This window comes from Chrysemys picta, chromosome 7 (assembly GCF_011386835.1).
Source record: "Chrysemys picta bellii isolate R12L10 chromosome 7, ASM1138683v2, whole genome shotgun sequence".
In the NCBI taxonomy this organism is placed as follows: domain Eukaryota; kingdom Metazoa; phylum Chordata; order Testudines; family Emydidae; genus Chrysemys; species Chrysemys picta.
In genome coordinates, this window is record NC_088797.1 from 86477323 (window position 1) to 86501844 (window position 24522).

The 24522-nt window shown below is 43.9% G+C and overlaps 2 protein-coding genes across 5 annotated transcripts in view; one reads left to right on the forward strand and one right to left on the reverse strand.

The window, feature by feature from the left end:
• CDH23 (cadherin related 23) overlaps positions 1–24522 on the reverse strand; it is a 533292-nt gene that overhangs the window by 118546 nt on the left and 390224 nt on the right. For all 4 annotated transcript variants that reach the window (XM_065551950.1, XM_065551951.1, XM_065551952.1 and 1 more), the window contains 5 exons: positions 6389–6449; positions 5238–5386; positions 3526–3661; positions 2480–2868; positions 2277–2378 (listed from right to left, as the gene is read on the reverse strand). In XM_065551950.1, coding sequence (XP_065408022.1) covers positions 2277–2378; positions 2480–2868; positions 3526–3661; positions 5238–5386; positions 6389–6449 — 837 coding nt within the window. The remainder of the gene's footprint in view (positions 1–2276; positions 2379–2479; positions 2869–3525; positions 3662–5237; positions 5387–6388; positions 6450–24522) is intronic.
• C7H10orf105 (chromosome 7 C10orf105 homolog) lies at positions 12007–22362 on the forward strand. Its single transcript, XM_005281874.4, has 2 exons — positions 12007–12349; positions 19504–22362. Exon 2 carries the CDS (start codon positions 19509–19511, stop codon positions 19926–19928), a length of 420 nt encoding a protein of 139 aa, XP_005281931.2. The 5' UTR covers positions 12007–12349; positions 19504–19508; the 3' UTR covers positions 19929–22362.

Sequence of the window (24522 nt, forward strand, 5' to 3'; positions counted from 1 at the left end):
CTTGAATTCCCAAAGCACAAGGACTGGGGAACTCGAGTACCAGCAGCAGTGCTAGAAACCTCACAGGAGTGGAGTCGAAAGGGCCAAGGCTCTAGCTCCTCTCCACCCCAGCCTTGGCAGGTGGAGCTGCGCAGGGGCACTGGGAGTACATGCTGTACCTGTTAAAGGATAGAGTAGATGCTACCACTCTGTGTGGTGCCCAGTTCTCCTGGAGCTGCCCCCTATTCAGGACCAGACACAAGTTTTGCACAGCTACCTATGCAGTGACTATCAGAGAGGAAGGCAGGCAGGAGGAAGGAAGGGAGGCATACAGAACTAGGAACAAACACTCTTACCTTCTGTTGGAGGGAAGCAGAATGGGAAAAAAAAAAAGAAAAAAATACAGTTAACAGATTTTTCCCTTCTCTTTTAAAAACATGGTATGAGCTAAGTGCTTTAGAAAGGCGAGGGAAGGGGAGGTTGGTGGACCCAGAACAGTGCAGGCAGGTGCTGTGCAAACTTCCCCTCCATAGCTTTGCCAGTGCACCTTAATCCACGCCCAGAGCACCCAATTGCTATTCCATCTTGGAACCTCTCCTGAGCAGGGACTGCCAGGCAGATTGCGCTGTGCGAGGTTCCTTTTTGTTGAGCAGCTTTGTGATGTGGAGGCAGGACCCCCGAGGAGAAAGGCAAACACTTCTATCAAAATTCAGATTATTTTATCAGTGTGAAAACCGACCGCACCCCCCCCCACACCCCCGCCCCCAACACTTTCTGCAAACCACTGAACATTCCATGGGTAATTCGCTTCACCCCAACCCTGGCCACTTGCTCTAAAACCTCAATCTTCGGACTACAGAATTAACCCAGAAATTACCATGAGAGTGTCTAGAGAGAAAAGAAGCTGACACCCTGACTGCTGGAGGCCAGTATCAATTGCCTGAGCAGACATCATTTTTAAAGGCAACAAATGTACCAAAATTCAAGCTATTGGAGTCCTTTAAACCACAGCATACAATCCTCAAATGATATTCAGTGTCTGATTTAAAACAAAAAGAAGAAAATTAGGAGTTAAAATCTCTAGGTCAGATCCTCAGCTAGTGTAAATCAGCATAACTTCATTACCTTTACACCAAGGACCTGACCTGTAGTTCCAATCCTTAGCTGACCTTTTGTGTTAGGCGTTGTAGCGTATATGACCTACAAGTTGCTTGCAAATCATAAATCTTTGCAACCCCAAGGACAGTGGGGGTATTCAGGAAGGAGTGTCAACCACACAGTTACACTATCAAATATTTTAGACCCCAAATTTTACCTACCTGAAAATTGTTTTAATCTGGTGAGTAATCTCCTACAAACGCTAAATAGTTCCTTTTTTTGAAAAGCCCAGCACTCTCTTATGTAGAAATTAAACCACCACACCCCATGTTTATATACATGACCCTATAATACAGGGCTCTTGCATTCACTAATTTTCTGGAGGGCTTGGCAAGAGTGCAGTGCTTAGTTTAGGAGTGGGATCAAGACCATATGCCTAGGACCCAACCAAGAGACCTCATGGAGGTTATTCAAGGAAACTTCAGGTTAACAATCACCTCACCATACAACCCATGAGTTAGCAGTTCAGGAGATAGCACTGCAGAGCGCTGACAGGAAGAGAGAGAGGAAGGCGCGTGCAAAGAGAAAAGGGGAAAAAAGAAGGTTCTGTGACCATCCTTATAATGTGTGGGCATTCTGTTGGTATGGGGGAAACTCTTGGAAGCGTGGTGAGCACTGTGCTGGCATGGTGGAGACCCCAATTATGGTGGTGTGGTGGGCATGATGCTGCCACAGCAGAGCCCCAAGTCTTAGCACTGTTAGAGGAGGGGCACGGCCACAAAAATGATTCATGTTTAGCAGAAAATGCACATCTGAAAGTACCTGGGTGGATGCAGACCAGGCATATTGCAGTGGGGATTCACCTGGCCCTTGGGGAAGTAGAGAGGTGAGATTGTGAGTTGCAAAACTACTAGAGCACTAGCTCCTTAGGGAGCTGAAGTTGCAAGCCTCTGAGGAGGCCACTGTAGTCTGTCCTCCCAGCAGGGCAGCTGCATCCCGGGGAGGTGGATAAAGATTAAGCGGGTCAGAAGTAAGAAACAAAAGACAACCCTTCAAAAGAAGAGGTGAGTGATGGTTGGCTGGGGTATTCCCTCCCAAACAAGAGAAATAAAAGGATGTTCTCATGTAGTCAGCTCTTGTCTGGCTTGTACCAAGTCTAGGATAAAGGACTACTGCAAAAACAGCTAAAATCCACTCACCACAGTAGAGTCAACCTTTGGTCCCCCATCATCTGCCACTACTGTTAAAGTGTAGAAATCCCCCTTCTCTCGATCCACCTGGCCTTTGACTGTGATGACACCCTACCAGGGACAAACAACCAGAAAGATTGTGAATACCCATGTCGTGCTTACTGTTCAAGCACCTAAAGCCTTGGCCGGATTGGCCATTGTTAGCTACGTACAGTGATTCCATTGATCTTGAACAGGGACAGTGCCTGAGCATTGGTGTTGGGATCAAACTTGTAGGTGATCTGGTTCAGGTTGTCAATGGAGCGTGCCAGGACGCGCAACACCTCCGAGCCTGTGGGGATGTTCTCTGTAATCACTGCCTCATAGGTGAGGTTTGAGAACTGCACAGCCTCATCCAGTTCATTCAACAGGCTGACATAGACGCTGCAGAAACCTTGGTTGTTGGGGGGTGCCTGGTCTGTGGCAGAGATATTCATCAGGTAACTGGTTTTTGTCTCATAGTCCAGGTAGTCGATGGTGGTGATGAGGCCAGTGCTCTCATCAATTTCAAACTTCCCCTCAGAGCCAGTCAGGATTTTATAATTCACCAGACCTCCATTCCCTGGAGGAGGAACAAATGATCAGAGTTAGACTGGACTTCACAGAGAAGCAGACAAGACCACAGGACCCCTAACTTTGCCCAGCAGGTCAACTTGCTGAAAGCCTGAGGGGTGCCCCTAATCTACTTAAAATGGAAGAAGTTACAGATATTCTTATATCTAATATGGAGGTGCAGCCCGAGTCCCAGAATGTAATGTTCCATCTTAATCTGAATTAGCTGAAGCACTTTAAGCCAAAACAGGTTAACCCCACACACAGCACAGCTGGTTTTATCATTTCTTTTACTATTTTAGTGATTTTTCCTCTAAGCTGCCCAAAGGTACTAATGAGATGGTATGACAGACCTCCTCCCTTCCCTGAGAAGGCTTGGGACAAAGCAATGACTAAATGTCCATCTATCAATGGACTGGCCCCTGCTGTCTGGAATAAAAGAACCCCAAATCAGAGGAACTGGACAGGTCAGCGGCTGCAGGCTTGAGTCTCCCTAAGCTCTCTCTGTTATTTCAGGCACTAATCTGCATCCTTTGCACTCCCATACCAAGAGTGGGGAAGGAGAGGCAAGAATTCACTAACACAACCAGAGACAAATGGTGTGATCCCACAAGAGGCTGGGGAGCAGTGGTGGCAGATTTTTTGCAGCTCACCACAACCTCCTTACCTGTGTCTCGATCTGTTGCCCGGACAACTGCGACAGAAGTTCCAATCCCTGCAGTCTCTCGCAGCCCCAGACGGTTATACTGCCGTTGGGTAAACACAGGCACCTCATCGTTTACATCTTCCACATACACTATCACCTGGGGGAATCCCCAAAACAAACCATTAGTGTACTGCACACTGCCTGGAATTTGTCCTGAAGAAAACAATGAGAAAGAGGCTTCCCTGGCAGAAGGAGCTGCTCTCTTGCATTTCAAGGACCGGGAGCCTCTCCACAGACCAGTACAATTAGAACATAGATACTCGCCACTTCAGTGGACACCACTAGGAGAAGTTACAAGTACAAATCATGACATTCCCCTGTGAGTCCATCTCACGTAATTCCAATAAAAAGAAAAAAATATAGCTGGGAAGTTGATAACAGTAATAAAGTGATTGCCCAATTTTGTGTTTTTTTGCCAACTTGTCACAACATTTGTGAATTTTGTGAGTTTGCTTTATTTGCTGGGAAGATGGCAACCACTAATTCAAATCCTGGTAGAGCTGACTCAGCCCTGCCTCCTTATGAAGTAGACACAATTTGAATTCTATGCACTTTACTGTGTGAGAGTCATCGGGACGAGACCTTAAAAAGTGAGATCCTGTTTGTGCCACATAGGCATTAATGATCCTGTGTTAAATTTTGTAAGTGTTGCGGTCCACTCCAGTGTGTAGGCCAAAATATCCTTTCTCCACAAATGGTGTGCTGCAGACTGGCTATCTGCCAGCTTGTTCCTGGCCTCCTCTTCCACAGCTGAATGATGGTGTTTGTATATAGGCCTCAATCCTATAATTGCATCCACGTAGACAGATTCCTGCATCCAGGCAGAACTCTGCTGAAGTCAGTGGGTCTGCATGCTACAGAGGTTCAGCTACACGGATCCGACTGCAGGATTGGGGCAGAAGTTCTTTGGGATCCTTCACGAAGAATGGAGTTGTACTTATAACAAATATTACTACTACTGAGGTCTGTTTTATTTAAATATGCCACTGGCCACACATCTGTATTTTCAGACAGATCAAGAGTACAGCTGCCTTACAAAGCCACAATGTGAAAATAGCAAAAGGAAGCTAAGTAAGCAAGACTGTATATTCAAAAAGGAGGAGGGAAATTTCCATACCTGGACAAATATTGGGCAAATGTAACCATACAGTTAAACAGTTTTTCAATATCATGTTGTCTGTGTATGTATATTGTGTTCTGAATTGATTATGTATCTTCTTTTTTCTAACTTGTAACTAAATAAATTCAGCATAACCCATTTCTAATCGCTTGAAAAAAAAATTCCCTTTGCTGATGATTCTCTTGTCAATTTTCAGCCTAATTACGTTATGAAATGGCACAGAAAAATATCCTCCACCCAAAAGCAGTACCCATAGAATTTCCATCAGTCATTTCTACAGCACTTTGCTGATATTTCCATCTCTGCTGACTCTGCATCGCAATGCCTGGAAATTACTAACATTTGATGAAACCACTCTAATATTTTGCACTAAAAAACGTCTCACAAAGTTTTGTCTGGTTTTACCCTTACCCTCTTGTTACTCAAGGTCCAGTCATGAGTGCTTCATCACTTCTGCTGATCCCCCTCACTCACCCAGTGCCAACCTTACTCTGATGTAGCTCCTCATTGCTTCTGCTGCACCCCTCTAGCTCAACCGCAGTGATGTCCTTACCCTAACGGAGCTCCTCATTGATCCTTGTTCACTGTTGTAGGCTTCCACCTCCAGGACATGGGAGGAATTGTGCTCTCTGTCCAGGTGCCGTAAGCCCCTCATGACCAGCCCACTGCTGGGGTTGATCCGAAAGTGGTTATAATTGTTTCCTGTCAGTAAAAAAACAAAACACAACAAAGTACATATCAATCAGTTCTCCAAGTGGAACAAACATCATGGGATCCCCACATACAGCAAAGTAGAATTGTGGAAAAGTGACTCAGAGGTGATACTGGTGTTGTTAAGTATTGGAATGGGCATATTGTTCATTGCCCTTGATTACCAAGCCTCATCCATACTAAGCACAACTCAGAACTACTTTTAAAGCTGGATCAACTAAAAGAGTTTAATCCCCATCCACACTACAGAGAAACCATACTAGCTAAACCGTTTTCAACAAAAATGTGCTCAGGAGACTTCCTTTCCCTTTGCAGGGCCCAATCAAGGCTCTAAAATGTGGTTGTGACAAATTTAAAAAAATACGTTGTGTGGATGCATATCACATTAATTCCCTAAAAAGGCTTAAGAGGTAGTAATGTGGAGCAGGCTGTAATGGGTCAGTGTAAATGCAGGGGAATTACACTGGAATGGTGCTTTTTGAGACCTGACTACCACTAATTCATATATCCGGAAGTTTTACATCAACATGCAATTACTTATCCTTACTCCTTTGGATTTATATCTAACACATATGTTGTTAGAAGTTAGGTGCATTAACTACATTATTATGCTGTCATCCATCTCAGCGACATAGGTAACAAGGTCTATCTGATAGCTATTGCAGGTATCAAAAACCAAAACGACAATGCAACTAGAGTGTAATTGCAGTCTAACTACAGTTACCATAGCAGAACCCAAATTATCAAGGACTTATCTCTTCTGACCATAAGTATTACAATGGATGGGGGAGAGAATGATGAAATTTAATATATAGGGAAAGGGGTGTTTCTGTTAGCTGTAGGGCAGGCCAAAGAAGGCCACAATGTGATGAAATAGTTACATCATGCAAGTTTGCCAGTGTGCTTATCCGGCCAAAAGGTGATAGCAAAACTTCAGTTAACCAAATCACATGGACACACGATTCTCTGTTGCAAAGAGGCACCTAGACTTACCCCTGACAATCCTGTACCACACTCTCCCATTAACACCTTCATCCGCATCTGTGGCTTTCACCTTTGAAAAGAAAAAAGAAGCCAGTGAAGGCCAGTGATTTTCAGATTGTACCAAAAGCTATCTCCTTCTCCTGCTCTTATGCAAGGCCAAAAGCAACAGTCCTCAGTACACAGGATTGTCTTGTTTCCCCAAGTCCTCTGGGTCACAGGGGCACATCTTTAAATGTCCCCATTTCCCAATGGGTTCAGAATCAGAGGTGCCTGTCCCATCTGGAAATCTCAGCTCAACTATGGTTTAAGTTTTAAGCTAGACCTTTCTGTTGCTCTGTAATGTGAGAGAGGAAGTGTCGCTTCTTGGTCTGCTCTGCCTATGGCAGAAAGTAAATAGGATGAAATTCAATAAGGACAAATGCAACGTACTCCACTTAGGAAGGAACAATCAGTTGCACACATACAAAATGGGAAATGACTGCCTAGGAAGGAGTACTGCGGAAAGGGATCTGGGGGTCCTAGTGGACCACAAGCTAAATGAGCCAACAGTGTAACACTGTTGCAAAAAAAGCGAACATCATTCTGGGATGTATTAGTAGGAGTGTGATAAGCAAGACACGAGAAGTAATTCTTCCTCTTTACTCCACGCTGATTAGGCCTCAACTGGAGTATTGTGTCCAGTTCTGGGCACCACATTTCAGGAAAGATGTGGACAAATTGGAGAAAGTCCAGAGAAGAGCAACAAAAATGATTAAAGGTCTAGAAAACATGACCTGTGAGGGAAGCTTGAAAAAATTGGGTTTGTTTAGTCTGGAAAAGAGAAAACTGAGAGGGGACATGATAAGTTTTCAAGTACATAAAAGGTTGTTACAAGGAGGAGGGAGAAAAACTATTCTTCTTAACCTCTGAGGACAGGACAAGAGCTAAATTGCAGCAAGGGAGGTTTAGGTTGAACATTAGGAAAATCTTTCTAACTGTCAGGGTGGTTAAGCACTGGAATAAATTGCGTAGGGAAGTTGTGGAATCTCCATCATTGGAGATTTTTATGAGCAGGTTAGACAAACACCCGTCAGGGATGATCTAGATAATACTTAGTCCTGCCATGAGTGCAGGAGACTGGACTAGATGACCTCTCGAGGTCCCTTCCAGTCCTATGATATATATAATTAGCCTAAGCTAATTGGGTACCCCAAGGTTCCACATGCCTGATGTTCATTAACACATTTGTCAATTATCTGGAAAAGGGGGAAACATCTATAGATAACACAAAATAATTTAGGTTAGCTAAGACTAGCGAAGATGCCAAAGAACTTCAGAGGGACCTAATAAAGCTCGGGGAACTGGCAGCAAGATGACAGATGAAATTTATTCTTGACACATGCAAGGAAATGCACACTGGAAGAAATAAGTTGAATTTCTCCAACACATTGTTCTAATGATTTGGGAAAAAGACCTGGGTGTCACTACAGACAGCTCAATGAAAACCTCTGCTTAATGTGCAGCAGCTGCTGTCAAGAAACAGACAGACTGTTAGATTATACATAAACAATAGGATAGAAGATAACACTGCAAATGTTATAATGACATAATATATGTCTATGGTATGCCATCACCTGGAGTACTGTGTTCAGTTCTGGTCAACCTATCTCTAAAAAGATACAGCAGAAACAGAGCAGGTGCTCAGGTGGGTGACAAAAATGACTATCAGCATAGAACGACTTCCAGATGAAGAGAGACTGGGGCTGCTTAGTTTAGACTGGGGATGAATAAGATGGGGAATGACGGAAGTATACAGTAGTGAATGGTATACAAAAGGGTAAATAGGAGCACTCACCTGACCTTTCCCATAATGCAAAATAAAGGTGACAGTCAATTAACTTAAATGGCAGAAAATTTAAAACTGATAGAAAGAAATATTATTTATGCAATAGAGCCAGCAACCTTTGGACTCAAATCATGGACTCAAATCATAGAGCTATCATAAAAGCTTCATGAAGATGATGAGACTATCCACAGTTACATTAGGTAGGATATAGTATATATATTATGCTATATACAGGCAATATAACCCCTTATGGTTTAGCGCAAAAACAAACCCTAGTTGAGGGGATTGTGAAGGAATGTCCTTTCTGGGCAGGTTATTCCATAATTGTCCATTATGGATTTTTTTGCATTGTGCTCTGAAGCATCTGGTTCTGGCCAGTATCAGAGACAAGTTACTTCACTGGATGGATCACGGGAGGATAATTCCTATGTCCTAGATATACAGTGTTGAATGAAATGTTGCCAAACACTTGGGGAGACTTTACATAATGGGTCCACCTGGTGTTTCTATGGAACACTGCAGAGTTTCCCCTCCCCATGAGCACTTTCCAGGAACCCACCCCCAAACATCCTTCTTGCTCCGCCTCTGCCTGACCTTCAGAGCTGCTACAGCAAATCTGCCAACATCAAAGCTATTAGCAGCCTTCAAGCAGGATACTGAGGGGGTGGAGGGCATGAGTGTCTAATGCCTCCTACACCAGATGAATCAAATTTTTTAAATTTCCTTTCAAGGAGAGAAACAAATGCCCCTCTTTCCCCAATATGCAGAAGAAAAACAAGTGTAAATTGTGGCTATTGCTTTGCAAAATGACTGAGGTGAAAAAAAGGCATGAATGCGCAGGAATTTGGGGAATTTCTCAAACATTTTTCTTGGTGTTTTGCCATGTAGGTATAAAGGTTTCATTCTGTCAAGGCTGTATGTTTTGGCTGCAAATATTGCTGAATATTCTGGTTTAACAAAGCAGAAAGGGGATATGCAACAAAAACTCCAAAAATGGCATTAAACAAAGGATTTTATTTTGCCTTGTTGCAAAACAGATGTAAGGCCCAAATGATCAGAAGCGGCCACTGCATTGGGGTGCCGCAATTCATGGGTGTCCAGCTTCAGACGCCTTTGGGCTGGTTTTCAAAGCAGCCCCAATTCTAAATGACATTAATAGGAAGCACAGGCTCTCAGAACCTCAAAGTCGGGTCCTAGGTGCCATCAATGGAGCACCCAAAAAGTGAAGACAGACCAAGTTAGTGGCCACTTTTGCAAATGTTGACACCACAACCTCAAATCGTCCAGCTTTCCTTCTTGTGTCACACTCAGACCCATGTCTCCTCCTTGATGCCTGTCCAGTCCATATCCCCCGGACACTCACCTTATAGCACAATTCAAAGCGCTCCCATTCCCTCTCCTCCATGCTGAGAAATACATGATTGTTAGACACTTCTAACTGCAAGCACAAAGCTAGTTTTTCAGCTGGCAAAGGGCTGGCAATGCACTTTGCTGCCTTCTCAGCTATCCTGGCATGGTCTGATTTTCAAAACCAACCTTAGCTTGGTCTGGGCCAATTTTTACTTACCTGTGAGCTCATTTTCTCTGAAAAGGGGACCTATTTCCAAGTTAAAAGTGTGTAAAATATAGCATATTTTGGGGGTGACCTGAAACTATTTTCAAATTAGTAATGACATGGGGGGAAAGCTCACATTTCAAGCAGCTTTGACTTTCCTGCCAAGCAAACTATTTAACATGCCTGTGCCATCAGGCTTTGAGTCTGTGAGCTCATTTCTGGGACAGGATTGCATTGGCTCTCTGTTACCATGCCTGGATCTGACAAACCAGATAAAAAGAGGGCAGTGTGAATCAAAGATCTATTTCCGCCGGCTGATCATTCCTAAGCATATCCAGAATGTCTAAGTGGTGATATCAGCTTGCCTTCTAAGACACTGGAGGTCCCTTCTCAGAAAAGCTGAACGAAGGAGAGGAGTCAGAAGAGGGCAGTGGTGAGGAAAACCAGAGGAAAGGGAAGAAGATAAAGATTCTTAGCAGAGTTTAATGCAGTTCCTTGGGCCGCCAAGCAGTGGGTGTGTGTAATGGGAAAAAGATTTCAGTTTTACAGTGAAGACAAAAAGGTGGGATTTTCAAAGCCCATAGAAATTAACAGGAATTGGGCATCCAAATCTCCTTGGCCAAGGTGAAAATCCCACCCAGAAAGCTTTTCTCATCCACCTTCTGCACAGGATGTTTTTTCACAGCTCATCCCAGGTTATTTGATAAAGCCACAAGGGCAGGTATGCCCTGTAGGGAAATGTGCAAAATGGGTCAGCAGGTGAAAAGAGAGAGCTTTGGCTTTAAAGCGATTGGCTTCCATCTGCATTTGTTAAACTGCTTGTTTTCAATAAACTTGTTCGGCTGCACTGCCCAGCTTCTCCCTCTGCTGGAACTTCTGGTGAAGTCGCAATCAGGTGCTTGTGATGCCACTAAAATAGCGGTGAAGCAACAAATCCAGCATTATGGATGTTAAGCAGAGGAATAAGGAGAATGGAAGGTGGGCGGGGGGGGGGGGGGGGGGATATTTGGTTAAACAAAGACAGTCAGATTCAAATATCCTTTTTCATGTTGAGTAGTAATTTACTCCTCAAATAGTCCCATATATTTCAACAAAAGCTACTTGTGCAGTAAGCTACTACTCCTGGGGAATGAAGGTGGAACAATCTGGCCCAAATACATTTGATACTTCTCAAAATGTAGGAAAGGCACAAAACCAAAATCCACTTTCCTAATAAGATAGATTTTAAAGTTTTCTACAGTATGAAAATCCTGCTTTAAAGCTGCTAAAGGCAACTTGCCCACAACTATTTGTGACCTTTTCTGCTTGTTTTCCACATTAGAAATTTAGATCTGGTCTTCCCTGTTCTCTCCCGAAAGATTCTGTTGTGGACTGGAGAAGCAGCAGGATTAGGACATCACAAGTAACAACAGACAAAGCTGAGCAGCTGAGAGGGGCAGGGCTATTTCGTTAGACTGCTTAAATGTTAAAACCCATTTAATTCAAAAGGGTGGAAACACTTGGGAGAAAAGCTCTCTTTTGAAAGATACAACATTCCTTCTTTTGCAGCCAGTCCTGTGGTGAGTGCTCCAGAACAAACTGACAAGACAAGACGAGATACTTCTGGTATTTCTAAAGGAGAAAGCAGGGAAAAGCCACCTTTAAAAAAAACTGTCAGGGCTTCCTTGTATATCAAAAAGCAGCAAGAATACACAAAGAATTTCCCTTTTGCAGGTTACCTTTAAAAGAGGGACCAATAGATACAGGACAGAAGAGTGAGGCTAAAAACAGGTAGTAAAAGGAGAGAGAGTTAAGCGGGAGAAAGAAAAAGCAAAGAAAGATTAGGGAATTATTTTGAGGAAAGGAAAATAGAAGAATGAAAAGAGTGGAAGAGTAAGTGTGTTTGAGAGAGAAGAAGAGAGTGCAAAGGAAAGAGGCTTGCTTCCACTCCTCCCCCTCCCCCAGCTGCTGATCCCAAATCGGCTCCCAGAGTAACCTAAAGGCTGGCATTCAGTGAATAGCATCTAGCCAGCAGACTGTACCATTCAAACTTTCTGCAGGGGAAGGTGAGAGCTGCTCAAAGAATTACAATTTAATCCAATATCCCTTTCCTAAAGGGACTACATCCAAACCTCAAAAAAAAAATTTTTTTTTTTAAAAAAAATACACAATCCTAAGGAATGACCAAATGAGTTTGTTGATTCTAAAGTGCAGGAGCTCTGTAGGTTTGGCTGGTTCATTTAAGTTGTTCTGGCTTTGTCTGTTCCTGCTATTCCCATCCTAGCTGCCACCTCTCCCCCCATCCTACCTTATGCCCCTCTACCCCTCCCCCAAGAAGTAAGGGACTGGAAGACAACAGAGAGCTATGGAAGGGCGCGCAGCAAGAGGGAAAAGACAGGAGAAGGAGACACCCCTGTGCTGCTTGAGTATTAGTCAGAGAGGTACAAAGCCAGGGGACCGGCTGCAGCCTCATGGGATTGTCCTGAAAAGATAACAGCAGCTGTAGAAGCACACAAGGGGGGAAATGATCAATCAATGATCTGCGCTAACTCTGAAGAGCTATCCTGCAGCCTGTGTTATGCAGCATTTCTTGACAGCTTCTAAGGGAAAGGTCAGTGCTCTCAGGTCCTTCTAATCTGGACAGCCTATCCCCTCTTCCCATCTTTCAAGTTTGATTTGATTTCACAAAGATCTGGAGCAAAAGGCTTTAAAGCAGCCAGGGCATGAGGGTGTGAGATGGTCTGGGATGCTGCTAAAATAAGGTGGTCAGTGTCAAACCTGATCATTCATGATCATTGTCTCTGTCTGTTTGCTGGGGTATCCCAACAATGGAGGAGGGAAACAGCTCTGTGAATGTATCACTTACTGATCTGCAGGTAGGGTTTTAATACTGAGTTTTCTGAAACTTTGTGCTTGTTAGTACAAAACTGAGCCACTGAATTTTACATCCTTCTCCAGACAGGTGAAAGGCTTTTTTTGGGAGGGCAGGTTTTTTTTGCATATTAAGCAGAGCTGGGAACACTTTCCTAGCGTTCACCAATTTCAAGATACAATGAGAAGGGAAGAGGAAAGCCTCTTTTCTTCAGCGCTGTGTCACAAGTGCACAAGCCACTGAAAACGACTTTCTCCTAGCAAAAGATCAGAAAAGGTGATGAGAACTTGTGAAAACGACTGTAAAAATGCACAAACCCACCCCAGACCTGCTATTTGGTGAGATCGAGGGGAGGAACTTTTTGTTCCATTCCTTATTATGTTCCAAAACTATGATTTTTTCACTTTTGTTGTGAACATTTTACAAAATGAAACCCTTCACAATCTTCATCTGTGTCAGTGGTTCTCAAACTATTGTACTGGTGACCCCTTTCACATAGCAAGCCTCTGAGTGCGACCCCCCTTACCAATTAAAAACACTTGTTTATATATTTAACACCATTATAAATGCTGGAGGCAAAGCGGGGTTTGGGGTGGAGGCTGACAGCTCACGACCCCCCCCCATGTAATAAACTCACGACCCCCTGAGGGGGTCCCAACCCCCAGTTTGAGAACCCCTGATCTATGTGCTACAAAGATGTGATCTGAGTCTGAATCATGGGTGTATGCCAGTCACTTCATACTATATTTAATCAGATAGGGGCAATGTTTTGCATGGTTACTGGCAGATTGATTTTTCTTCAACAGGCCTTTTATTAACACTGCTGGATTTCACTAGCTAATTGTGCCTGCCGTGGGAGCAATCACAGAATGGTAACTTTGGTACGCAGGCAGGGCTGGGGGGAAAAGAAGTGGCTAGTATGTTTAAAAATACTGCTGGGCAAATGCTTTGTTAACATATTTACAGAATAACGTATCCTATTAATTTCATGAGATTTAAAAAATAAATACATTAAATTCTAAATTATTTGCCACCTCTAGTTGTGTATGTGGCGAAATTGAATTCCACTTTCAATTCAAATGGATACATGCCAATTTTATATATATCAGGCACAATTTGCTCAGCAGTAGTACAAAACTAATTTCAAATTGCTAGCTGCAGCGCTGGCCTGAATATGTCTGTTACCCACAACAGCCATTTCCCCTGCACTGAACAGTGATCTGATGAAGGCCTTTGACTTTGTGTGGTAGCAAAGTGTCCCGCTTAGTATGTGGTATATGGGGGAGGTTCCCCTTTCTGCTCTGAAAGCCATTAACATGGGAAGTCCTTCACTCTAGTGGTTACCACACAGCAGTTCCCAGCACTAGCTTGGTTTGGGGTCCAGGCTCTGGCAACACCAGCTCAGAGAGAGAGAGAGAGAGAGAGAGAGAGAGAGAGAGAAGGGCATGCAACTGGGGAAGGGATGAGAGAGTTGTCAGGTACAAGCAATTAGGGATGGAAAGGATGAGATATGGAGAGGACCTGCAGAAAGAGAGCAGGAATGTTTCTTCTCAGACCTGTGAGTCTGTTTTAGTTTACCTGTGGATTAGGATGAGCATTCAGCAGGCTTTGGCGGGAGAAGGGAAATCAATACACTGTCTCAGGAAAATAACAGTGGACATTAAATTGGGAGTGGACATTAAAGTGGAGGAAAATAGACATAATGGCAATACAGACTGTGCACAAAGTTGTCTGATTTATCAGAGAGATTCCACCCTTCAGTTCAGAGCTCGGAGGCCAAATGGACTCAATTACAGCAGTGTAAATTTGGAGTAGCTCTATTCACGTCAGGGGAGTTGCAAGGACACTGGTTGTAACCAAGAGCAGAATATGGCCTACAGCTGCTAGCACAAGTGACGTATGTTTGCAAATCCCTTAGTGTATTCTCAGCCTGAGGTACTGGATATTGTCTGTGCAGCGCTCTATACTGTCAAGCGCAAGAATTCAAAGCTCTTGAGACAGGTCTCCACAAATGAAATTGGCTTAAAATCTAACACATTTTGGTTTCTTTTTCTTTGCTTTCTGGTTTTTGAACCTCTGTGCTGTACATGGGTTCATGTTTTCAAGCTTGGCTCTGCAACCGTGAAGGCTAGGAATTTTCTTTGTCTTTCTTCCTTTCTTCTTTTTTTGTGTGTGGAAAGCTGAGAGTCTCATGTAATGACTTGAATCCAGGGACTGGGTTCTTAAGAAAAAATACCAAATATTGCAAGATTTGCAACAGAATCACAACAGCTGGCAAGAATAATCTCTGGTAGTGTTCATGTGTGCCAGAACCCTGTGAATCATGCTGAGAATACCCCAACTGACTCAGTCAGTGGAAGAAGGAAAATGACTCAAAACCTCCCTCACTCCCCTGGATGGCTGGAAATGGAATTGCCACTGAGGCCATGTGAAAGGAGTGCTTTGGGTCACTCTCTGGTGAACACTGACAATAATCCTGGTGGTATCCCTTGGGGGCCCTCAGCCACTTCTCCAATGGAGTTGTGGTAGCACTGCAGTGATGCCAGGGTGAGGGGTGTGAAGTCTGGAAAGTTTGCATTTTTTAACATGAAAAAACTTTCCACTGAAGGTAGGCAGCTGGAAACCTTCAGAAGCACATCTGAACTTTGTGAAGAGGACTACTGACCCTTCACTTTGCCACATGCTAAAGGAAATAATCTGATCTTGTGTAGGTAATTCGGTTCATGTGGTTTTCTTGGAGCTCTCCAGGTGAAGTTTGAGCTGCTTTGGCTGCAGCAGGGCAGCTTTGGAAACTACAGGGAATGTGGGGGCTTTTCCCTACATGTATTGAGGGACGTTTCTCCATCTGAAAGAATTGTGAATAAACCTCTTTCATAAGAACCACTACTAGACAGACCGGGAAGGGCAGAGGCTGAAACAAAAGCAAACACATATCTTACCAACCTGAAAAAGGGCTTCTACTGATGGGGGAAGGGACCTCCTCAGATCTGACATGACATTTAGTAAGATAAATGGGCCTAAGAAGCGATCCAGGGGAATGAGATTCTGATACAGTGTCACAGGGGGACTGAATTATAGCTGTGTACATTGAATCTTAAGTCTAGTCACTCACCATATGTTCTTCATCATACTAAATAGACACCGTCAGTCACAAGTATTTTTAGGGACTTGTTGGTTAAGTCACTATTAATGCTGGAATATAATGTGATTGCTTAATGATTGAGAGAGAGAGTGCATTTATGTAAAATGCTGTTGTCTTTTTTATTATAATTAATAGATATGCCTTAAAGCTTTATAGACAATTTAAAAAATTGTGGGTTTTTATATTTTCATGTATTTAAAAATGTTATGATTGCATATTGTGCCATTCTAGTACCTAGAGTATTTGCATAGCAAACATTTTGCAATAGTGATTTAATCTCTGTAGAAATATGCAGCAGAATATTTTTCCAACTCTCAGTGTCACTGGTGTCAGTATATAGTGTAGTTCACCTGCAGAATGGATTTTCTATATTGGATGTAGGGATTAAACTAAAAGCTGCAAGTAAGCATGACTTAGCACACTCACTTTTTCCTGCTTCTCTCACAGAAATCGGGAGTTAGACTGTGAGTTGGATAGCTCCTCTACAGCCATCTTGATAACTGTCCACCATGACTGTTGCAACAGCATAAGCCTCAAGCTTCTATAGAAACAGCCATTTAAATGTTAGCTTCGTATATAAATCATCAAGGATATACATGGGAAATATCCTATATCGTTCTGTGCATGTTGCTTGATTCAACTTTCATTTGGATAAATTCATTATATAGTTAAGTCCCTCCACTGACTTTTACACCTGCGAGTTGCCTCTTTAACAATGGCTACCAGCAATTCCACTGAAAACCACCCACTGCAGGCTAACTCTTATCTGTGGGCCAGAGGTTGGCCTAGCTATGGCTGCTTTGCACTGCTCTGGCAATGCAAAGCAACAATAATGCTGGCTTAGATGGCTTGTGAAGGATTCCACTAGCATGGGGGATTCCAGAGTGATACCGAACTGCTGTAGCTGCTCCTAAGCTAACTCCTTTACTGGTCCTCAGTGTAGGGGGCGTGGCTGGGGACATATTTTTATAAGCTGGCTAAGGTGTAAAAATTTTGACGGAAACTAACTCATTAGCATGATATGAAAAACGGTTGTAAAGACAAAGAGAGAAAAAGATAGTCTTGTGGCTAAGGCATTGAACGGGATCAGGAGATCTAGGTACAATGCCTTGCTCTGCCACAGATTTCCTGTGTGATGTTGGACAAGCCACAGAATCTCTCTGTCCCTCAGTTCCCCATCTGTAAAATGGGGATAACAATACTTCCTTTGTCTGTCTTGCTTATTATAGGCAGGGGGCAGCCTTGCCTATTATTAAGTGTACCAGGCATTTTGCATTATAAGTCCCTGTTTTCACTTACTTATAACTTTGTCAAACTTCAACCATCTGGGCTGACATTTTCTCTACTGGATGTCTGCCTCAGACTGAATTTGTTTGGAAAATTTCAGCCAAAATGGGTCAGCCATTTCTGGGAACGAGGCTATGGAAAAATACTTTGTTTTGCTCATGTTAAATTCTTGAGACCTTTTCTCTGAAAAGCTCTAGCTCCCCTTTGGAGCAAAGACTTGAAATTTGGCAGGAGATGGCCTTTCTGTCAGGGATTGTGCCTTTGCCATCCCCATGAAAATCTGCCTCAATTTGGCCATGTTATAAGCCTTTCAAAAAAATCACAGTAATATCTATGAAACCCACTGGGAAAGAGTCCCATCTCCCTCTTCTGCTCATCCACATATAGGATGACAACCTACTATTGCTATCAATTACTTCAGGTCCATGCGGTTGATTCCATCCCCGCTGACAATGCATGTGGGTGTCATTTTGATGCCACATGATGGAATTTCTGTTTTTTGAGTTCGCGTTGTGTGTTTTTTTTTAAAAAAAAAAAACAAGGACGTTATCCATAAAAACTACATTAAAATAACATTACTAAGTTTGCAAAGTCTAGCACTCAAAACCAAGAAAATGCCAGAATTAAGGTTGCCTGTGCATATGCATTATGTGAGGGTCTTAAATGACATGATTACAAACTATTTTTTCCACAGCAACCCTGCCCCATTCAGTGCACAGGATAGACAGTCCTCACTTGATGAACTGCTTATTTAAGATTTTGTTTTCTCCTTCTTGTTCACTATATGGCCCCATGTATTATTTACTGTGTTGGGGCTTCTCAGGGCTACTGTAATATAATTATAATAAACCAATTAATAATAATTTTAAAAATATTTACCCAGCCCTTATATTTCTTGAAAATCTAAGCAGCTCAGTGATGAAAAGAAATACAATCGAATGTTAAAATGAGTGTTTGAGACTGAGTTCACATAGCTGCATGGTTGTACTAAATGCCTTTAGAATAGCCTTGGTAGCAACATTTTCTGGAGTTTCATTGAAAAAATCCAAAATTTTCCCCCAAACCCTGAATTATATTTGATGAAAAATTCTGATGAATTGAAAAGGCATTTTCTGTTTAAAAATGTTTTGATGGAAATGTTTCGACCAGCTCTAGTGGTTACCATTTAGGCAAACTAGGCGGTTGCCTAGGGCGCCAAGATTTGGGGGTGCCAAAAAGCGGTGCCCCTCATTTTTTTTTACAGCATTCCTATGCCCCCTCCCCGAGCGCGCCGTCACTGCTCCACTTCTCCCGCCTCCCAGGCTTGTGGCGCCAATCAGTTGTTTGGCGCCGCAAGCCTGGGAGGGGAGGAGAATTAGAGCGGGGGCGGCGTGCTCGGGGAGGAGGCGAAGCAGAGGTGAGCTGGGGTGGGGAGCTGCCGCACGGCTCAGCGGGGGGGAGCTGCCACGGCGGGGGGCACCTCAGGGCGGAGGGGGAGGGCGGGGAGCTGCTGCAGGGCTGGGGGGGGGGAGCAACGTGGAAGTTTCGCCTAGGGCGGGAAACTTCCTTGCACTGGCCCTGCCTTCCTTACTCTTCGCTGCTGAGCTTTACATAATGGAGCTCTATTGGAATAGCAGCACTAGAGATGTGACATGCTAATTACCGGGGGCAATGGGGGAGGGGTGCATTTTGCTCCACATACCAGTATGTGGCTATATATTCCCTTTAACAGATATTCCTGTCAGGGGGCTCTGTTGTTTTATATCTTGTATTTTAGTTCAGTGCACAGAAACTGTATTTAATAGATCTAAATCCCACAATAGGGTACCTTTTGTTGCATTGTCCCTGCTGGTGTATTGGAACAAACAGTTTCATAACCTCATTCTCACAGGCTTCCAGCCCCGTACTTCATTTCTAGAGAGTCCAAACTCTGGACTATCAGCCAGGGTAATTCAATTTCTTAAAAATAAAAAGCCAGCTGCTTGTTAGAAGGTGTCAGAGTTACGAGTGGAATGCAAAGAGGTGCACTTTGCCCATGTGATGATGGGCCTCATGGAAACTTCCCTTACCCTCACTTTTACTGGGGCCAGTGGAAGCTTCCTGCATCATGTTTTTAGGTGCATTTTAGTACTGGTGAAAGGTGCTGGGTTGGCAGCCTAGCAAACTGAAGTCTTCTCTTTAACCAAGGAACACGTATAAGACATGAATCTCACACACTGGCCCACTGATGTGCCTCAGCCCAGTTCTGGAGGACCCATCCTCTAAGGATAACAAGGTCATTCCATCTCTAATCCCAAGTAGTCGTTGTCCTCCTTGCTGATGTTACCCGCATGAGTGCTAACTGGCACTAGTCATGAGGGTGGTTTTGGTGATGTGTGCACCTCTATGGACTGAGGCCATCAGTCAATTTTACCTCAGCTACAGAACAGCTTCTAGATGGTAATAGTTTAAATCATCTTATTTCTGATAATCTTCTGCATTGCAGGAAAGATGAACACAGAGGATGTTGGGAATGAGACCTCTCCAACACCTAGTATCCTTGGATTCCTTGTAACCACCACCAAGTTGGTCCCACTAAGTCCTATGCGCCCAGGGGAGAAGCCAGACCCTTTGCCTATTATCATCGCACTCATCTGCATCTTTCTCCTCCTGGCTACCTGTCTCATCTTCATCACTCTCTGCAAACCAGCAGCACTCGACCAGGCCCGCTATGGGCCACACGAGTGCATGCCCTACCACCCAGAGGATGCCAGCGAACCACAACTAAGGTTCTGGAAGCGACTGGGCTCCCTAAGGCGTTCCATAAACAGCTTCAGGCGGACCCAGCCTGTCTCCCAGTGCCATCGGACCTGCTCAAGGATGCCACCAGCCACCCAGGACTGGGACTTCATGGAATCCACTAAAATGTGACAGCTGTTTCTCCACCATTCTGCTGCAAAAAACAACTCACCTCATTGCACAAACACCCCATTCACTGCTGTCAATGAGATCTCAAATCATCCAATACCACTTTGCTGAGCAACGTGTCAGGACAGAGACCTTGGGAGAGCAGAGTGGCAGCGATTCCCGTACCTACGGAAATCTCTAAAGGAGTTCCACAGCCCACAATGTGGGAGCATGACGTTTGTAAAGACGGGCTGAGGGAACCAGATTACACCAATGTGGCACTATTTCTTGGGGCCCTACAATCTGGAACTAACCAGCAGTGAGTGACATAAGACCAGCAACCTCTGCTAGGGAAAGCATTTGACAGAAGGCATCACTAATTCTAAAGCTCCTTGGAAAGTGTCTCCCTGGAGCTAAGGTGTCTATTTCTCCAAGTTTTGGTAGTTTGAAGTTTTTCCTCCATCTCTTTTACTATAAAGACCAAGGGGTGCCCACGCTGATATTAAAATATTTGCCTTCTCTTCACAAACAGAAGCATTAGACTATGTCTACACATAAACCACAACAGTGACACAGCTGCACCTCTGCAGTTGCATTCCTATAGGGATTCAGTGAAGACACTACCTACAACAACGGGAGGGGCTCTCCCATTAGTGTAGGTACTATGCCTCCCAGAGTGGCAGTAGGTAGGTCGACTGGAGAATTCTCCCATTGACCCAGTGCCGTCTAGGGTCAGGGGGTACATCAGTTTAACTGTGTCACTCAGGGGTATGGATTGTTCACACCCCTGAGCAACATAGTTATACCAACCTAATTTCCTAGTGTAGACCAGGCCTTAGCCATTACAGCTCTTAATTCATGGAGAATAGAAGCTCTCATAGGTTTTGCCAAAGTCAGATAAAGACCCCAAACGCAGCTGTTTTACGTATGAAGAAGCACATGGTTCCTGTAGGTGTGGGGCCATGGCTAAGTGGCCGTGTTCAGTTCACTGTATATACCCTGAGCCAGTATAGGTGGAAGGAAACAGACCCAGAGCAAGGCACTGTATTGAATTTGCAAGGAGGTGATGGGAGGAAGTGTCTTGCAGGTGTTGCGTTCAGACCAGATCTCCCTTCAAACATTCAGCAATGGCTGATTCAGGAGTGGCATTTGGGCTGCCACCATTTTAAAGTTTGTTCTCTGGGACAAACAGGTCATGGCCTGATGCTGAGCCATAGTGTCACATCCCCTCACCTCCACCAACGCCACTACGCAATGCTATGATACATCACTGCCACCTTGGGTAACAACATAACATGCTGATGTTATGTCAGTCTGGATGTTTTCTAGGAAACAATAATGTCCTTCAATCTTCACTTGCAACACGTGTGCCATTTTAAAACAAGGACATACAAGCTGGGCTCCAAAGGGTGCTGTTTGATCTCCTTTTGTGGTGGAGGGCCCCTGAGCTTTGTGAGGGAGAAGACAAAGAAGGGAAAAAACTAGTGGGGACACTGGATCCCTCTCTAGGTCACAGAGAATAGAGAGCTCATTTCCCGCCCCGCCCCAATACACCAAATTAAAACATTTTCTTGAGGGCTCACTTATTTGCACCATCTGCTTTAAGCACTAGCCTTTAATACTAGTAAGGAAAGTGAAATAAATGCTATTCTAAGCATTCCTGCTGGAGGCCTTGAGAATTTCTAACACTGGGGTCCGTGGGATCTTTGTCTTTTAACCACTAAAAATGCCCCTTTCTGGGACGCAGTGAGAAATGGAACTTGAGGATGGGTGGAAGAGGATGTGAAATTGTGTTACTTCAGTTTTAATATGTGTCTTGAATATTGCAACTAAAATATTCAGGGCTCCTGTTTCCTGGCCTGAAAGGGGTAGGTCCAAATGACACCCACGGGAAGATTTCACAGATAGCTCAGAAGGTGCTGCTTGGTTTCTTTTGAAGAACGTTGGGTAAGTCATGTAACGTCTGTAACAAATGACTTGGGCAAGGGAGCAACAATCTCACTGGCTAACAAACACCACGTCTAAGATGAGTGACCCAGAGTAAAGCTATTACAGAAGTGTATTCCTTTTAAGCAGATGTATTCCTTTACATTTTTTATTTTATTTTACATTTTCGTGCCCTTGTAAACTTATTCTTTTAGCTGCTTTATTCTGGAACTGGGGCCTCATTATAATTCTGTAATGATTTGGAGTTTGTGCATGGAAAATGTCTTCTCTCAGCTGGCCTATTCCTACGCAGGTGTGTGCTAAATAAGCTCGACTGCCACTCACTCTCTGTTCACCATGTAATGTCTATGTACTCATCCCAGTGATATAATCCGTAGGTTGTTATACGTTTCTATGTAATCATGGACTTCACAAATCTCTACTGAAAAACCACTTCAGTAAATAAGCACAGGATCAGGTAAACATGCTTGTGAATGCATTAAAAGGGCCTTTGGAGGGTTTCAACTGGTAAGTTGGCTGTGGAAGGATGAGCCCCTCATTTCTGCTGTGAAGGATATATGACTGGCATGGTAATCTGCCTTCCCTTTTACAAAGAGGTTCTCTTAAAAAAGCAGTATAAAAAATAGCATGTTAGTATCTTAGGGCCAGGTTTTCCAAAAAGCTCCATACCCGACCACTCCCATTTAGCTACTTAAAAAAAGTGGCCATTTTTTCAAAAGTGCCCAGTGCCTAGCAATGGAACAGCACTCTTTCCAGATAGCATCTTGAGAACAATGAGAACTGTTAGGGTACGTCTTCACTTACCGGAGGGTCCGGCGGCAGGCAATCGATGTTCTGGGATCGATCCCGGAAGTGCTTGCCGTCGACGCCGGTACTCCAGCTCGCCGAGAGGAGTACGCGGCATCGACGGGGGAGCCTTCCTGCCGCGTCTGGACCCGCGGTAAGTTCGGACTAAGGTACTTCGAATTCAGCTACGTTATTAATGTAGCTGAATTTGCGTACCTTAGTCCAAAGTGGGGGCTTAGTGGGGACCAGGCCTAGATTCCCATTTAGCCCTAAGGGTTCATGACACACAATTTAAAACACCGGGAAACGTTAAGGGAAAGAAGAATGCATCTTCTTTAACTTACTCAGCTGTAAACATTTATTTTAAACTAAACCCACAAAATTATTTGTTTCCTGGATTTGTTTATATCATCACTCTGACATCATTTAAACCCAGTTTAATGTATTTCATTTCCCTTTGGTTTTGTTTCAGGGAAAACAAGCTTTCCTGGAAGGTCATTAAAGCCTGTTTTACAGGCAAATTCTCTGGGGTTACCACCTTCTTTTCTTTCCAGACTTTCATGTGCATTTCATTTCAGGGAGTATTCTAGAAAACATTGTATTGTCTTCTGTAGGAAAGCCATGACTACCAGGTTCAGTTTTGTTTCCTAGTTATTATTGCATTGCTCCACAATATGTTATTATCAAAAGACAGGCAATCAGAACAGTTTCTGCATAAACACAGGGCAATTGTCAAGCATGTATGTTCCTTCTGTTTAAAAACATCTTTTGATTTGCAAACATATTTTTGTTTCCAACTCATCAAAAGGGGCTAATTCGCGTGATGAGACAGGGGCCTGGCAAGTTTGATTAGGAAAAACAAAATAAAACACATTTTGAAGGTAAAGTATGATAGTCTATGCTCATCCAGAGCAAATCCAGCAAATGAATGAAAATAGGGTTAAGTTATGGGATTGTGCAGACTACTTGACTTCCCGTAGGGGGTCTGAACAGCATCACTACATTACCCCGAAGCAGAAAGTTAATGCTGTGGCTGCTCCTCCAGAAGGGAGAGGGTTGGTTACAAAGATGGGGGGAAAGTCCTTGGCACCCATCAAGGTTCCTTTGTGCTTCCAGAGTGGCACAAAAGAAGCCTGTAGTCTGGCCTATGTGGGAAACTGAGGATTCCCCTTGCTGGGTGAATGCTCAGCCCTGCAAAACTTGCACAGTGAGCTTTACACCACCTGCTCCTCACTTCTTGGTACAGAGGGTGTGGCCAGCGCAGCAGTGGCGAGATGGAGAACAATGTACTTCAGCAATCCTGGGCCAGCAGCACAGTCCCCAGTCCCTGGAAGTTGGAGGCTGCTCTAACTTCACCGGGGCTGGTTTATCCCCCAACCAACCCTAAGATTAGGACAGGTGGAAAGAAAATGCATTACAAGAGAGCTTCATGGGGCTTGAGTGCAGCATTATAATTCTTGGTCTTTGCCTGGAAGTGGGAGGTCAAAGAGGAGTCTGCAGGTGTACGTGAACACACACTTGAGAGAGGGACATTTCCACCCTTACCCATAAGAACCTGGGAGTTACAGGTGTCCAAGTACAGACTGGTCACCTGCCCCATAACTAAGAATGTTGTCATTATTCCCTCAAGGCAATCAGACATGCTTTGCAATCTCTTCCCTTTCATCCGTGGGGGGTAAAGGCTGGAGTCATCAATTTTTTACTGATTATATCTTTTAAAAGTTTGCTTCTGGATGTGGAGCTGAATTGACAGCCTGGAGAGCAGGGTCCCATATGAGTTCAGAGAACAGGCACAACATGGGCAGCAACAGAGCCCAGTACTTCTTCCCACGCTGCCCTGGCAACGTGACTTGGCCCTGATCTAGAGAGATCAGCTCTTGGGTAA

Excerpts from the sequence above, each read along its gene's own strand:
- C7H10orf105 (XM_005281874.4), top strand. The coding sequence starts at position 19,509 with ATGAACACAGAGGATGTTGGGAATGAGACCTCTCCAACACCTAGTATC.